Raw genomic sequence first — 13,828 nt, 5'->3', positions numbered from 1 at the left:
TGGCTACCATCATTGCATGATTCAAATCTTCAAATCCTCTCCCATGCTCATTTGCGGAGAGCCCGGGGCAGGGGTATTTCTCGATGGATGGCCACGAGGCAATCTTTGGTGAAAGCTTTGTAAAGCTTTTGAATAAGCTTTGTTAAGTTTTTTTAAAATTATTAAAGCTTAAGAGAGAGAGAAAAATCTTTAAATTTTCATGATTCAAAGATTTAAAAAAAAAGATTTTGAAATCTTTTATTTTTTTTAAAAAGCTTGGAAAAGCTTGAAAAAAATGAGGAAATATGAGATTTGAGAAAAACGATTCTCTGAAAATTTCTCAATTTATTTTCTTGAAAACTCTTGGCTTTCTGCATTCCCGGGAAACCTTTTGGCTTTCCGAATTTCGGAAAATCTTTTGACCTTTCGGATTCCGGAAACTTTTGACCTTTCACATTCCGATTTTTTTTTGTCTTTTCATTTTCTCGAAACTAATGGCTTTCCGTATTCTGGGAAAACTGTTGGGATTCCGAAATTTTTTGACCGTTTGTATTCTAAATGCGTTCGGGGTAAATTATTTTTTTTTGAAAATTAGTGAAAAATTAGACAAAGGTTATTTTAAATTTCTAGAAAATGTGGGGTTGGTGTTTGGCATGTGGTGTGTCCATTCAGGTGCCCGTGACCATCCAAATTCCTATAAAAATATATTTTTTGATCCAAAAATTTAGAAAATCCATTAAAATTATAAATTTTCATTGGAATAGAGAATTATCGGGTGGAATTGGAAATTTCGTGAATGACGGGACTCTCAGGAAAAATTAGGAATTTTCTAGAAATTATTTTTAGAAATCCTAAAAATTGATATTTTAAAAATATCAATGGTATTTTGGCAAATTAAATTGCTAAAAATTCTCTAGAAAAATATAGGTTTGGAATGAGATAGGTTTGGTGGAATTCAAAATTATCGTATTTTGAGGCCCTATAAAATTAGAGAAAATTATGAAAAAATCATAATAATTCTTTTTTCTTGAGAATTTAATATTTTCGAGGGTTATTTAATGTTGAAGTACGTTTTCTCGTGCTAACATTAGATAGATGCGGGTTATTCGCATATTATTAATACGATTATATCTCTATTAATAGTTATTTCTATTTGGATTAATTCTAAACGATGTTTTCATGATTTTTTACCATTGTTTAGCCATTCTTTTTGGACATGTTCCATACTTTTGATGGCTATAATTTGCGTTCAAAGTGTGTTTCACCTTTGACACTTTTTCATGATAATTTATTTTGCACTTGTTTAAGTGTGGTCTATGCTTAATCTCCTAAGTCTAAGACAAATTCTATCATGGTTCAGTTGATCGGTTTGTTTTGGTGGATTTTATTGGATGTTTTCCAAGTTTTATATGGACTCATCAGGTTCTGCCTAGATCAATTGTGTCTAGGGTTTTCTTATTGAGTGCTACACACATGTGTTTCACTTGCTTACTTTGGAGTTTTGCTTGAATGACACCACGTTCATATACATGCAGATTGATGAGTTGGCCACTAATTTTAATGCTTCTTTTGGCATGATTAATGTTCATTAGATGGTATGCATTGATTTTTATGATCAACTATGGTTTTCATGGATTCGAGAAGCTTTTATGCTTTTATCCATGGCTGTATAAGGATCTTTTGATCTTTTGGATAATATCATGTGCTTTGAGGCTAGCATTTACCTTCGTTTTTTGCACTTAATTTTGGAGTATATTGCTTGTACTTTTGTACATATTCCAACTTAGGATACCTAGTTGCTTATATATCTAGGAGAGTTATTTTTCTACCCTAACTTTATTATGTTTTGGATAGTTATCATTAGAAAGGTGCCAATAATTCAAAATTCTTTTCTAATGATGTACTCAATAAGGGTTATTCCTTGATGTGGTCTCAGGTATATAGAGACAGATTTGAGTATGTGAAAGTCTGGAATAAGGCCATCTTATTTCTTTTATACAGGATTTTATTCATATCTCCTAGACGGCATACTAGGGAGTTTCAGATTGGTAAGGTGTATGTATGGGTGGTATCACGGTGGTATGCGGTGCTAGTAATCCCTCACATATATTATCTTATGGGATAATTTGGGCTCAAGATTGTTGCTTTGCTTACATCACTTAGCATGTTGACCTCAACATTCAAAGACAATCTCATTTTCTGAATTCATTTAAAGTTTTGTGTGGGCATTCTTTAGGTAAACTTCTTTTATCTATAGCCTGCATGTTTTGATGAGGGTAATCTCGTCTACATTTTCACTTGTTGAAATCTTTTTCTTTAGAGTTCAACGAGTTTATCTTGTTGTGTTTGGATTAAGGAAATTTGGATTTTTCCTTTGTTGGCATTTCTTTCTCTACTTCCATACTTTAGGTGATTTATACAGTCAGCTTGATAGTTTACGGATGGACATATGTGACTCATCGAGATGTTGATGACTCTCTATGTTGATATGGGTAACTCGGGACACCGATAATTCCATGTGCAGATGTGGGTACGTCGGGTGTCGATGAATCCCTATTTCCTGCTGTTATAATGCCATGTTTTTCTACTTTATTTCGAATGGCTTACAACGAGGAAACTACTTTGAGTATGAATTGCTCTAATAATCCACAGTGTCTGATGGGCAAATAGAGCGTATGAATCAGATTGTAGAGGATATGCTTCATGCATGTCTCTGGAAAAGCATCAAATTGGGAAAAATATATTCCAATGATGGAATTTGCCTAAACAGTTTTAAACATACAGCTATTGGTTTTAGTTCGTTCATGCTTATGTATGGGTATCAACCCAGGGCACCTATTGATGTCGATCTTAAGGACATCGGGCTTGATGCATCGAGGGATTTCTTGCGTGATATGCAAGAAATGCTGACCGAAGCTCGGGATTCTATCAGGAGTGCTCAAGATAGGGCACGGTTCTATGCTCATAGAGGACGCTCAATTTGGTCTTTTGAACCAGGAGCGTTGGTTTATTTAAAAGTTCCTAAAGATTTTTAGACTTTGTCAAAAAGAAAATGCTCGAATTTATCTCCTAGATATTGTGGTCCATTTCAAGTTATACATCAGATTGGCACGATTGCTTATGAACTTAAACTACCTCCGCATGTTAGAGTTCATCCAGTTTTTCATATTAATAGATTGAAAGGGAAACTGGGAGGTGAGGATAACATAGTTACTCCTTAAGAACTCGTTGAAGTCGAAGAATTATCCTATGTTCCACATGAACCTAATCAGGCACTTGAGTTCAAGGAAAGGAAACTTTGAAGTTGACTAATCCCTGAGGTTAAAATTAGGTGGAAAGATAGGGAAATAGAGGATTCAACTTGGGAGTTGGTTGATATTGTTTAGTGCAGTTCTCCTTCTTTTCATTGCATTGCAAGAGTGCAATGTTTTGAGAGAGAGGAAGTATGTTATATGTACATTATGTGTGCATATACTAGGAGGCTAACCCACATTAGGCTTGTAACAGTCGGTCATTTGAAAGTACACCTAAACCGCCAAAACTACACCTCATTTTTTATTCTACCAAAAAAACTCCAAAAATGCTAGTTTTTTGCCCAAAAAAGGTAAAATTTAGAATGAACCTCTTAAAAAATACAAAAAAACTAAAATTTCATACTTAAATACTCAAAATTAACTTTTTGAACTTCAAAAAGTCATGCAAATTTGGACGTATAAAACCATCATTTTTATTGAAAATAAAATACATTATCAAAAAGTGACATCTAAAGATCTAGCATTCCTTGTTCAAAAGATCTAGCATTCCTTGTTCAAAAGATCCTTCACTTCCTCCCATAAAATTTGTATGGTTTGTTGTCAAAGGTAACTAGATTTCTTTTGAGTGAAGCCATAAATAAGAATTTTCACATCATCTTGATTGATATTATGTGTCATGGTGACTGTCCTCTATTTTCTTTCCCTTTGGGCTTGCCTTAATTATCTCTAGGTATACTTTCTTGTTAGTGCATCATCTCTGCTTGTTTTGAACTAGTGAACATCAATTGACTATACCCTTTGATTCTCTTCTTGAATTTTGATGATCTTTGTGAATCAAAAGGGATATCCACTCTCAACATTTTCTGCTAAGACAATAATTATAATCCCCATTGTGAGCTGATTAACATTTTCTTTCCACATTTTGTTCTCTTATTGGAGTCATTTGCTTGTTTTTCTTACACCAATATAAGCTTCTTGAGTCTCTCCATACATAAGTCTCTCTAGCTCTTCAATTAATTCTAGAGATTATTCTCTCTTCTTTGATAGCTCAGTGATGCACATGCCAAAGAAATGCTGCTAATATTTTTATTTCAAATTGCTCTTACACATTTTTCAAGTTCCAAAATCCACTCAAAATTTTACACTTTCATGACATAAAATAAATTTCACCTTAAAAAATCTTAAAAATTTGTTGTAAAACCATCATTTGTTACTACCAAATCAATGGAGACTTCAATTTACATCAAAATTTCATAAATAAAAATGATTATTTTTTAAAAACAAAGATTTTCACATCTTTAAATCAAATTCTTAAGACATTTGCTTTTGAAAAGCACGATTCCTTTTGTGATGAAGATATCTTTTATAATATAAGTTCATCACGTGTCTCATCAAAAGCAATCATTAAATGATCATAGTCCCCCCCCTACACCCCTTTTTCCCCTCCCAAATATGTTACTAACCATCTCTTTCCTCCCAAAAGTGCCACATGTGTCACCAACCACCCATCTCCTCCTCTAAATTGAGAAGGTCTAGGGAAGAGTTGTATTCCAGAATAGAGCCCCTCCCCCCTCGCCCAACCCCCGGCCTTGCATCCCCCCCTTTTTCCCTCCAAAATGTGCCATTAACCACCCATTTCCTCCCAAATGTGCCACCAACCACCCATCTCCTCCCAAACGTGCCACCAACCACCCATCTCCTCCTTGCTCCTCCTCTAAATTTTAGGAGGTGCAGGGCAGAGTTGTATTCCAGAATACAGCGCCTCCCCTAGAGCTCGAAAAAATGCAAGATTTGGAGTCACTATCTCATTTTGAGTTCCGAAAGCCGCCTCCTTCCTGTATTCCAGAATACAGCCCTCCCCTAGAGCTCGAAAAAATGCAAGATTTGGAGTCACTATCTCATTTTGAGTTCCGAAAGCCGCCTCCTTCCTGAAATACAGGAAGGAGGCGGCTTTCGGAACTCAAAATGAGATAGTGACTCCAAATCTTGCATACAGGAAGGAGGCGGCTTTCGGAACTCAAAATGAGATAGTGACTCCAAATCTTGCATTTTTTCGAGCTCTAGGGGAGGGCTGTATTCTGGCTGAAATACAGGAAGGAGGCGGCTTTCGGAACTCAAAATGAGATAGTGACTCCAAATCTTGCATTTTTTCGAGCTCTAGGGGAGGGCTGTATTCTGGATACAACTCTGCCCTGCACCTCCTAAAATTTAGAGGAGGAGCAAGGAGGAGATGGGTGGTTGGTGGCATGTTTGGGAGGAGATGGGTGGTTGGTGGCACATTTGAGAGGAAATGGGTGGTTAATGGCACATTTCAGAGGGAAAAGGGGAGGGGGAGGGGGGAGGAGGTGTGGGGATGCTTTTTTTTGTTGGGGGGGGCAGGGGGGATGGAGGTACAGGCCATAAATGGGAGGGGTGGGGGTGTGGGCGGAAGGGGCGGGGAATGGAGGGGGTGGAGCAAGTTGGGGGGGATGGCAGGGCACGGTGGGGTTGCATAGCTTTTTTGGGGGGGGGGAGGAAGGGAGGGAGGTGGGTTAAGTTGGGGGGAGAGGGGTGGGGAATGGAGAGGGTGGGACAAGTGGGGGGGCGAAGGGTCGGGGGGCGGGGCAGGGCAGGGTGGGAATGCGGGGGTGCCGAGTTTGTGGGGGGGAGGCAGTGTAGTGCTGGGAGGGAGCCGTGTGAGAGGGGAGCAGGCCGGGGGCAGAGGGGGGTACAAGGAGCAGTTGGGGGGGCGCAGGGGGAGAGGAGGTGCAGTGTGGATTGTGGGAGGAGGGGGTAGGGCGGTGGGGGTGATGTGGGGTCGGTGGAGGGAGCGCAGGGGGGGTTGGTGTGGTGGGGAGCAGGCAAGACTTTGATTTTTAATGAGTTCATAAATTTATATTACAAAAGATATATTCATCACAAAAGCAACTGATCTTTCCAAAAAGTAAATGTGCTTTTCATAATTTTCTTGAAGAGGATGAGATCAAATAAGAAATCTCACTGTGTTCAGTGCTTGCTTTCCATAATTAGTGATTTGCATGCTTTTTAGTTATTTTTAGCATGCAGAAAAGCAACCATGCTTAATTTGGCATGGTATGCTATAAATAACCAAAAAATATGCAAATCTTTAATTGTGGAAAGTAATCACTTAACAAAGTCAAATTTCTTATCTGAAAATAGATTCTTCATTAGGATCTCGTCCTCTTAGAGAAAAGCAAAGAAAGCACATTTGCTTTTTGAAAAGCACTTTTTGCTTTTTGGAAAGCACGATTGTTTTTGTGATGAAAATCTCTTCTCTAATATAAATTTATCATAGATCTTGTCTCAAAAGCGGTCATAAATAAAAAAACACGTGGTGAAAAGTATAATTGATGACGTTCACCCCCTGTCCCACATTATCTAAAGATATTTTTTTTGTTATAACAATGTTTTTGTAGTATTTATATCTTAAGAAGATGTGAACATCTTTGTTTTTTAATTTTTTAAAAATAACAATCATTTTAATTCCTAAAATTTTGATTTAAATTGAACTCTCCATTGATTGGTAATAACAAATGATTGTTTTAGACCAAATTTGTAAGCTTTTTTAAGATAAAAATTAATATTTGTCATGAAAGTGATCAATTTTGAGTGGAGTTTGGAACTTAAAAAAGTGTCTGAGCCATTTGAAACAAAAATGTCACTAAAATTGTCTAAAATAAGGTTACTAATTTTTTTCTACATAAATTATTAGTTTTTTTTACATTTTTAGGTGATTTTAGGTGTTTTTTGGAGGGACCAAAACTACACCTCACGCCCTGTTGTATTTTGAAACAATTATATGTTTTGTGAGCATGGGAGCATGGGAACAAGCTCTAGTGGAGCATGGGTTAGGACTAACCTTAAGGGTTAACGTTAGGGTTAGGCATCCAAGGGTCACACATGGGAAATGGAGAGTCAAGAGTCACTTAAGGGCTCTCCTATATAATAGGGACATGGGGCACTTCAAGGGAGGCTTCGAGGCTTCGAGGCTTCGAGGCTTAGGCTATGGTCTCTTGTGTAGAGGATCATATCTACTCACCTACCATTTCACACTATAGCTACATGCTATTGGATTGGAGTTATACCTCTTGATGGTATGGGACATCAAGGTAAAGGTATGATATATTTCATTATATTTCATGTGTGCATCCCTTGGGCTCGGGGGTGGTCGGGTGGATGAGTTTATGCTTGATTTATGCATGTTTATGCATAACAATTATCTAGAGAGATCTTAGGGTTTTAACAGTGAAGGATTCCGATGCATACGTATCTCTACATCTATGTGGGATAATTTTTGGTGGTATGGGACACTAGAATTTATTGCACATAGAAGTCCTTGATACAATGTCTTTCGTTATAATTAGAGAAGATACTCGAATTTATATATTATAAGACAAATGATCTCCTTTGCTCGCAATAAGCAAACACGCATCTGAGGTCAGTTGCTTATCCAAGCACGACGGATGTTACATAATATCCACCCTTTAGTCGTACGGGACACCCATATGCTAGTGTGCCATCATAGTGAATTGGTATTGTGGGTGACTCCACATTAAATACTGATTACCTAGTGGTATTGGCATAGCTTGAGACCATGCCTGACGGGTGTATGTTGTTGAGGTGTAACAAGTAGTGCCATGCTTGACAACTATATTATGGTCAAAGTGAAACAAGTGGACTATGCTACACAACTTCACATGGTCGAAGTGAAACAAGCGGTTTATGCAATTGATGCGCCATGCTCATTGGAGTGTAACAAGTGGTAACTCACACCATGCTAAGTGATGTGTACATAATGATACTCTCATCATAGTGAAACAAGTGGTGAATATATGTTGTGTTTGTGTCTATCAATGTTTCATATTGGGATTAATTGTGGAGAAGCACAACTAAGGACAGTTGCTTCCTCAAACGGGAGAACTGTTACAGGTATATCTTTTATCATATTTTTGATGCATAATGATCTTGATTTAATGTGTGCAAAAATCAACTTAATCGAATGTGTGAATGAGCACAAGGTTATTTTATGAGTTATTTTTGTTGGCCACGTGCCAAATGTTTGTACAAATTATTTATGCACGCTTGTGCATGGCGTTGCTATATTCCTAGCACATAGGCTAGAAGAGTTTTGATTATTTACACTTGGTGTATAAACAAGCTCTATGCTTGAGCTATTTTTGTAAAAAGTGGAAAAGCAAAGCCCAAATTTGTATACACAACTATTAATAGTCCTTGGGCTATTTATTGAATAGAATTCTCAAAATACTCATGTCGTGGAAGTGGAGCTACACGCATGAGGGGGGATGATTGCGCCCAATCTTGGAGTCGTGCTTTGTGAGCTAAGTATTTTTATTTGTTTTCTTTCAATTATTGAATATGTTGACCATGTGGTATTTGATGAGTTATTTGAATTAAATCAATTCTCGCAAAGTTTCTTTAAAACTCTATTTTCCTAGAAAATTAGATCTATTGACAAAGAAGGTAAGCTTCTGGCTAGGATTGTATAGTGTCACATTCGCTTTGCAAAGAGCATGTTGTGGTAGCGGCTTCTTCACATTGTCCTGTAGCCTCTCTCTCCTTGTTTGTGAAGAAGTTATGCTTATAGCTAGGATTGTATCGTGTATCACATTCTCTTTACAAAAAGCATGTTGTGGTAGAGGCTTCCTCACAGTCGTGTAACCTATCTCTACTTCTCTTTCCCATATAAAAGCTAAGCTTGTAGCTAGGATTATATATTGCATGGTATCTACAATCACATTCTCTTTCCCATCTAGTAAGATATAGTCGCTAAAGGAATGCTTCATTGATAATTTGGGTCGATGGAAGCATCGGTGAGAAGGTGTAAGGCATCTCATTGAGAAACCCTATAGGTTGTCCACCATCCGCCTTGAGCTTACTATCTTTCTCATGTCTGAAGGGATAGTTTTTGAAGCTTAAGAATGTACTCTACAAGCCTTTGCATTCCTAAGATCTCGATTGGTAAAACTTCATGACCTAAGGAGGAGAGTGGGTAGGGGGTTTGTTGTTTGACTTTGATGAATTTTACGATTTTAAACCCTTTTCATGTCCATCCATGTGGTGGAAAAAATGATATTGCCCCATACTTTGATGCCATAGAGTAGGACTAGGGTATCACAAAGGCATTACTTGAGAGCCCAATTCTTGATCTCTACTTCATTACATAGATTCTCAAATGCATAGATGCTCATGTGCATACAATAATACATTCGATTCGATGCAGTAGAGTATTACTTGAGAGCCCAATTCTCGATCTCTACTTCGTTACATAGATTGATTTTGTAATGCGTAGTGTAGTCACGTGGTAGTATTGTTGCCATTCATGGTCATGTGCCTGTGGTAATTCGAGGAGATACACATTGTTGCCATTTATGGTTTAAAGGCACGATGGCAAGGTATCGAAAGGTGTTTATCACTTCCATGAGTTAATTGAGAGAGAGAGAGAGAGCGCGAGAGAGAGAGAGGTTTTTAATGTTTGCTAAGAAGAAGATTGATTTGTCTGGCCTTGTTTGCTGTGATCCTAATGTAACTCACTCCAGTACGTGGGCAATAGCGTTTGTAACATGTCCTTTTTCACTTCATGTATATAAAACATATATGTATATAAAAAAGAGAGGTTTCGCACAAGGAGTAGCATGGGTGGGTCAGCGAGGCTCCCACAAGAGTTTTTACACTCGACAGCCAATGTCCGCCGTCCACGAGAGCTTTTACATAATGGGCGGACGGATGTCGGTCTGCCCACATGTTTTAACATCCCAACCACATCCCTAAAGCTTCCAGGGTCTGTAAAGGCCTCTCATTTGCTTCAGGGAGAGAAGACATCCTCCCCCTGTCTCTCTGTCTCTCTCTCTCTGTGTCTGTAAGGGCCTGTGATTTGCTCAAGGGAGAGAAGACATCCTCTCTCTCTTTCTTTCTCTCTCATCAGCCATGGCGTTGGATGTTTTGGAGCAGATCCAGGAGCCCCGTTTCCATGATGACCTTCTGCAGCCGCAGCAGCAGCACGAACTGCCGGCGGAAGCCAGCAAGCCATGTCCGCTGGAGCAGGTGGACACGTTCTTGAAAGAGGCTGTGAACTCACGAAATCGCATCACAGGTAAGGACCGAGCCTTTTTCAATCATTTAGGGTTAGCAGCGACTCTATTTTCTGTTTATTCGAGCGTTTACGATAGGATAAGCAGGTTAAGTGTTAGGATCCGCATTGCTCGCAGTGCTTGTTTACGCGAGGGCCTCATCGCTGAGATTAAAGTAAGCACTGTTAACCCTAGAAATCTTAACCCTACTGGGAACTGAACCCACTGCCTGTTTGGGTTATTGGGTTGGGTTTAGTGCTGAGGTGGATACGACATTGCATAACACCTTGTTATTTTAGTGTTTTGTATTGCTTTCTTCAGTTAGACCTGGTATTGCTAGCAGCTAGCGTCGTGCTAGTTCTATGGATACAGGGAGTATATACCATTTACTCCTGTCTGGCAGCTTTGCTCCACTAGCAACTTTTCTGGCATGGTTTTCTGGTACCATCCCAAGTGGTTCAGTCTCCAATTTCTTATTCCCCTTGCTTTGTGGCAGTTTTGAGGTTGGAGCAGGAAATCGAGAAGTTTGCCCGGAATTCAAAGCAACAGGACCTCCTCCTCAAGCCCATGACTTCTTCATACGAGCGCCTCGCTGCCCACCGTGTAGCGCAGCACTACGGCCTTCAATCCATGGCCGTGAGTGCTCTCTCTCCGAAGGTCTCGAGGATTCTTCTGGTGAAGACATCAGAAAGCAGGTTGCCTTGTGTTAGGCTAGTGGACATTCCGCTAGACACTGCATTCCAGGACAAGTCTGCATCTGGTCCACAGGAGAAATTCGCAATAAAGCAGAGGGCAAGTGGGCTGCTGAATGCTGACAGTGGTTATAATGGGTCTGCTGATTCAGAAAGGAAAACTCCGCTGAAGACCATGGAGGAAAGAGAGGAAGAGTATGACAAAGCTAGAGCTAGAATCTTTAGCAATGGGGACGTGGCAAGCCAAGGAGAAGAGGAAAGTGGGGTGTCTGATGGAGCCGGTCCACAGAAAGTGGAAGAAAACTTTGCTGACTATTCCTTGGTTTCAAGAGGAATGGCTTCACCGAATGAAGAGGATAAAAGCCTTCCAGCAAATTCTAACAGGGTGGCGATATTTAGGGACAGAGAGAAGGATATGAGAGATCCTGACTATGACCGCAGCTACAAGAGGTAAGTTTTCTGCCTTAAGATGTAATTAAATAATGTCTTCACTTTCAATTTAGATGCTGGGTTGCTGCTTCTTCTCTGCAGGTACACGCAACACTTGGAACCCAGAATGAGCACTGGATTTCCTAGAATGCAGAGAATGTATGCTTCTCCTGTAAATTTCAACGAAGAGTATACGAGACTAGATGGATCTTGGGGTTCACAACTACTGATGGATCAGTCTCCTTACGTGGCAGCTCTACAGTTCAGAGGTCCATGGGTGGACTCAGGTTATCCAGATGTCTTCTATGGGCATTTCACTCAAGGAAACTCAGATGCTAACTTGCAAAGGCCAAGGTTTGCTGGCCACCCAGGACAGTATGGTTACATCAACAATGGTTTTCAATATTCTTTTCAGGTGGGTAAATTATATGCATGTTTTCCCTGGATATACTCTCTTTTATTATCATACAACACTCTTTTATCTTTCTTTTTTTTTTTGGCTTTTCGTTGGCAGCCTGATTTGCAGCCTACTTCAAACATCGGTGCAGTTGGGCGCTAGTGATATATTGCGGTCCTGCCTCGCATGTACCGGCTGGACTTGTACGCAGGTGAGTTCTGCAAAGAGCACATTTCTGCTCTGTACTAATTTTCTACAAGAGTTGGCAAGGGGCATTGCAGGCATGGCCTCATGGAAGGTGCATGATTAGATGGCATGAACATGATTTGTTGTTTTTTATACCATCCAATTGATGGCAGCAGTTTTGACATGAGTCAGTTGGAGCCTTTTTAGCATTCATGCAACTTGTGTTTTATTTGTTTCTGTTACTGTTGTTGAGGTCCGTAATATTCTGTCATTCATAACAAACATGGGATGCATGGCTTGTTGGAATACAATTTTTCCGTTATTGTCAATGAGCATTTTCTGCAAAAGCCAATAATTGCTATGCATGATGACATGAGTGGGGATGTCATAGCACGAGTCGGCACTTTGCATGATGCAGTTGATGATTTGAAGCTTTGTGAGTAGACATTCATGGGATCAAGATCACACTTTGTTTTTGTTTAAGTTTGGGAAATAAGTTGGACTTTTCATTCGCATTAACTTCCTATCCAAAGCAGTGCAATTTGCCTCACCAGCTGCCATTTTGTGCGCGCGCACATGCACATCAACTTCCTATCCAAAGCAGTGCAATTTGCCTCACCAGCTACCATTTTGTGTGTGCACACATGCACAATGATGCACTCAGTATAACTTTCAAGCAGCTCCTGGAAGCCAAACACCACATGCAAACCAACATAGCTATGGTGTTGGTGGCTCACTATCCAACCATAGCTCCCATCCGGTGCACCTCCTAGTTGCAAGGCAAGGCCACATCAAAACCGTGCTTGTCGCCCAAGCTTTACCCTCAGCCTGCTGACCAAGTGTGGCTAGAGTCATGGCCAAGGCCTCGCTTGGGTCATGATCCCCAAGGGACTCCTCCCTATGAGGGAACGTGCTCTCATGAGCCAAGAACTTACTCGTATAGGCTTGGACATTTTTTATTTCTAGCCTTTGTCGTGGTTGAGTTTGCCCTTCATGCTTCGTGGTTTATCTGTGAAGATTCTATGCTTGATGTAGCTGATGATTTGAGCTTTGTGAGTAGACTCACAGAATCAAGACTGGAACATATGATGTGTGCTGGTTTAAATAAATGTCAATTAAGAAGTTAATTCACGGTTTCCATGGTGCAATAACGCAGAGACAAGGCAAGCTGTTTTTGTACGTCCATGATTTTGGATTTAGACTTGGTTCTGGTAATGCAACATCTAGAATAGGTTTGTGGTTGGGTTTTCTCAGGGCTTAATGTGTTATCTCAAATACTGGCTGATCCCTAACTCACTTATGTTTGAGGGTACGGGCAGTGTGGATTTGATATACTTCTGGATGCCTATTTCCCTTCAGCGGGGGTGCCTTCTATTTGTCCACATAAATGTGTGATAACACTCACGAGTTTCAAGAAATATAATTCATGGGTTCTTGTCCGCGGGTACTTTGTGGTGTCCTTGGTTGTGTGGATTGTTCCCATTTGGCCGTTGAACTTGCCCTTGAATCGGTTGATATTTGGAGATAAGTCTGCAGTTCATTTTCTTGGGTGCCAGTCTGGTCCAATTGGAGGCACAACTTGCCCTTTTGGTTCTGCTACATCCTTAAGATCATTGGTCAACTTTGGAAGTAGAACGCTTTGCCTTGTTTTCAAGAAAGATCGTTTCAAGACCGTGAATCATTGGTGTGGCACCAACTCAAGTTTTGGCTTGCTCTCCAAGACTTCTAGTGCTTTCGATGGCTCTGCAATCTCTGTTGTCAGCACCTCTTCTTGGTTCCACGTTGGCTCAAACTCAATAACTT

The 13,828-nt window shown here is 39.9% G+C and overlaps 1 protein-coding gene across 1 annotated transcript; it reads left to right on the top strand.

Annotated features, from left to right (window-relative positions):
- The first annotated feature begins 10,003 nt into the window (after window positions 1-10,003).
- LOC147618998 (uncharacterized) lies at window positions 10,004-12,216 on the top strand. Its single transcript, XM_086774204.1, has 4 exons — window positions 10,004-10,344; window positions 10,818-11,463; window positions 11,545-11,857; window positions 11,957-12,216. The coding sequence occupies exons 1-4, from the start codon at window positions 10,179-10,181 to the stop codon at window positions 11,999-12,001; spliced, it is 1,170 nt and encodes a 389-aa protein (XP_086630330.1). The 5' UTR covers window positions 10,004-10,178; the 3' UTR covers window positions 12,002-12,216.
- Window positions 12,217-13,828: the final 1,612 nt, after the last annotated feature.

This window comes from Cibotium barometz, chromosome 34 (genome assembly GCF_041138505.1).
Source record: "Cibotium barometz isolate CiBa-2024 chromosome 34, ASM4113850v1, whole genome shotgun sequence".
NCBI lineage: Eukaryota > Viridiplantae > Streptophyta > Polypodiopsida > Cyatheales > Cibotiaceae > Cibotium > Cibotium barometz.
The sequence above is the reverse complement of the archived record's forward strand: the minus strand, read 5'-3'. Positions and strand labels throughout refer to the sequence as shown.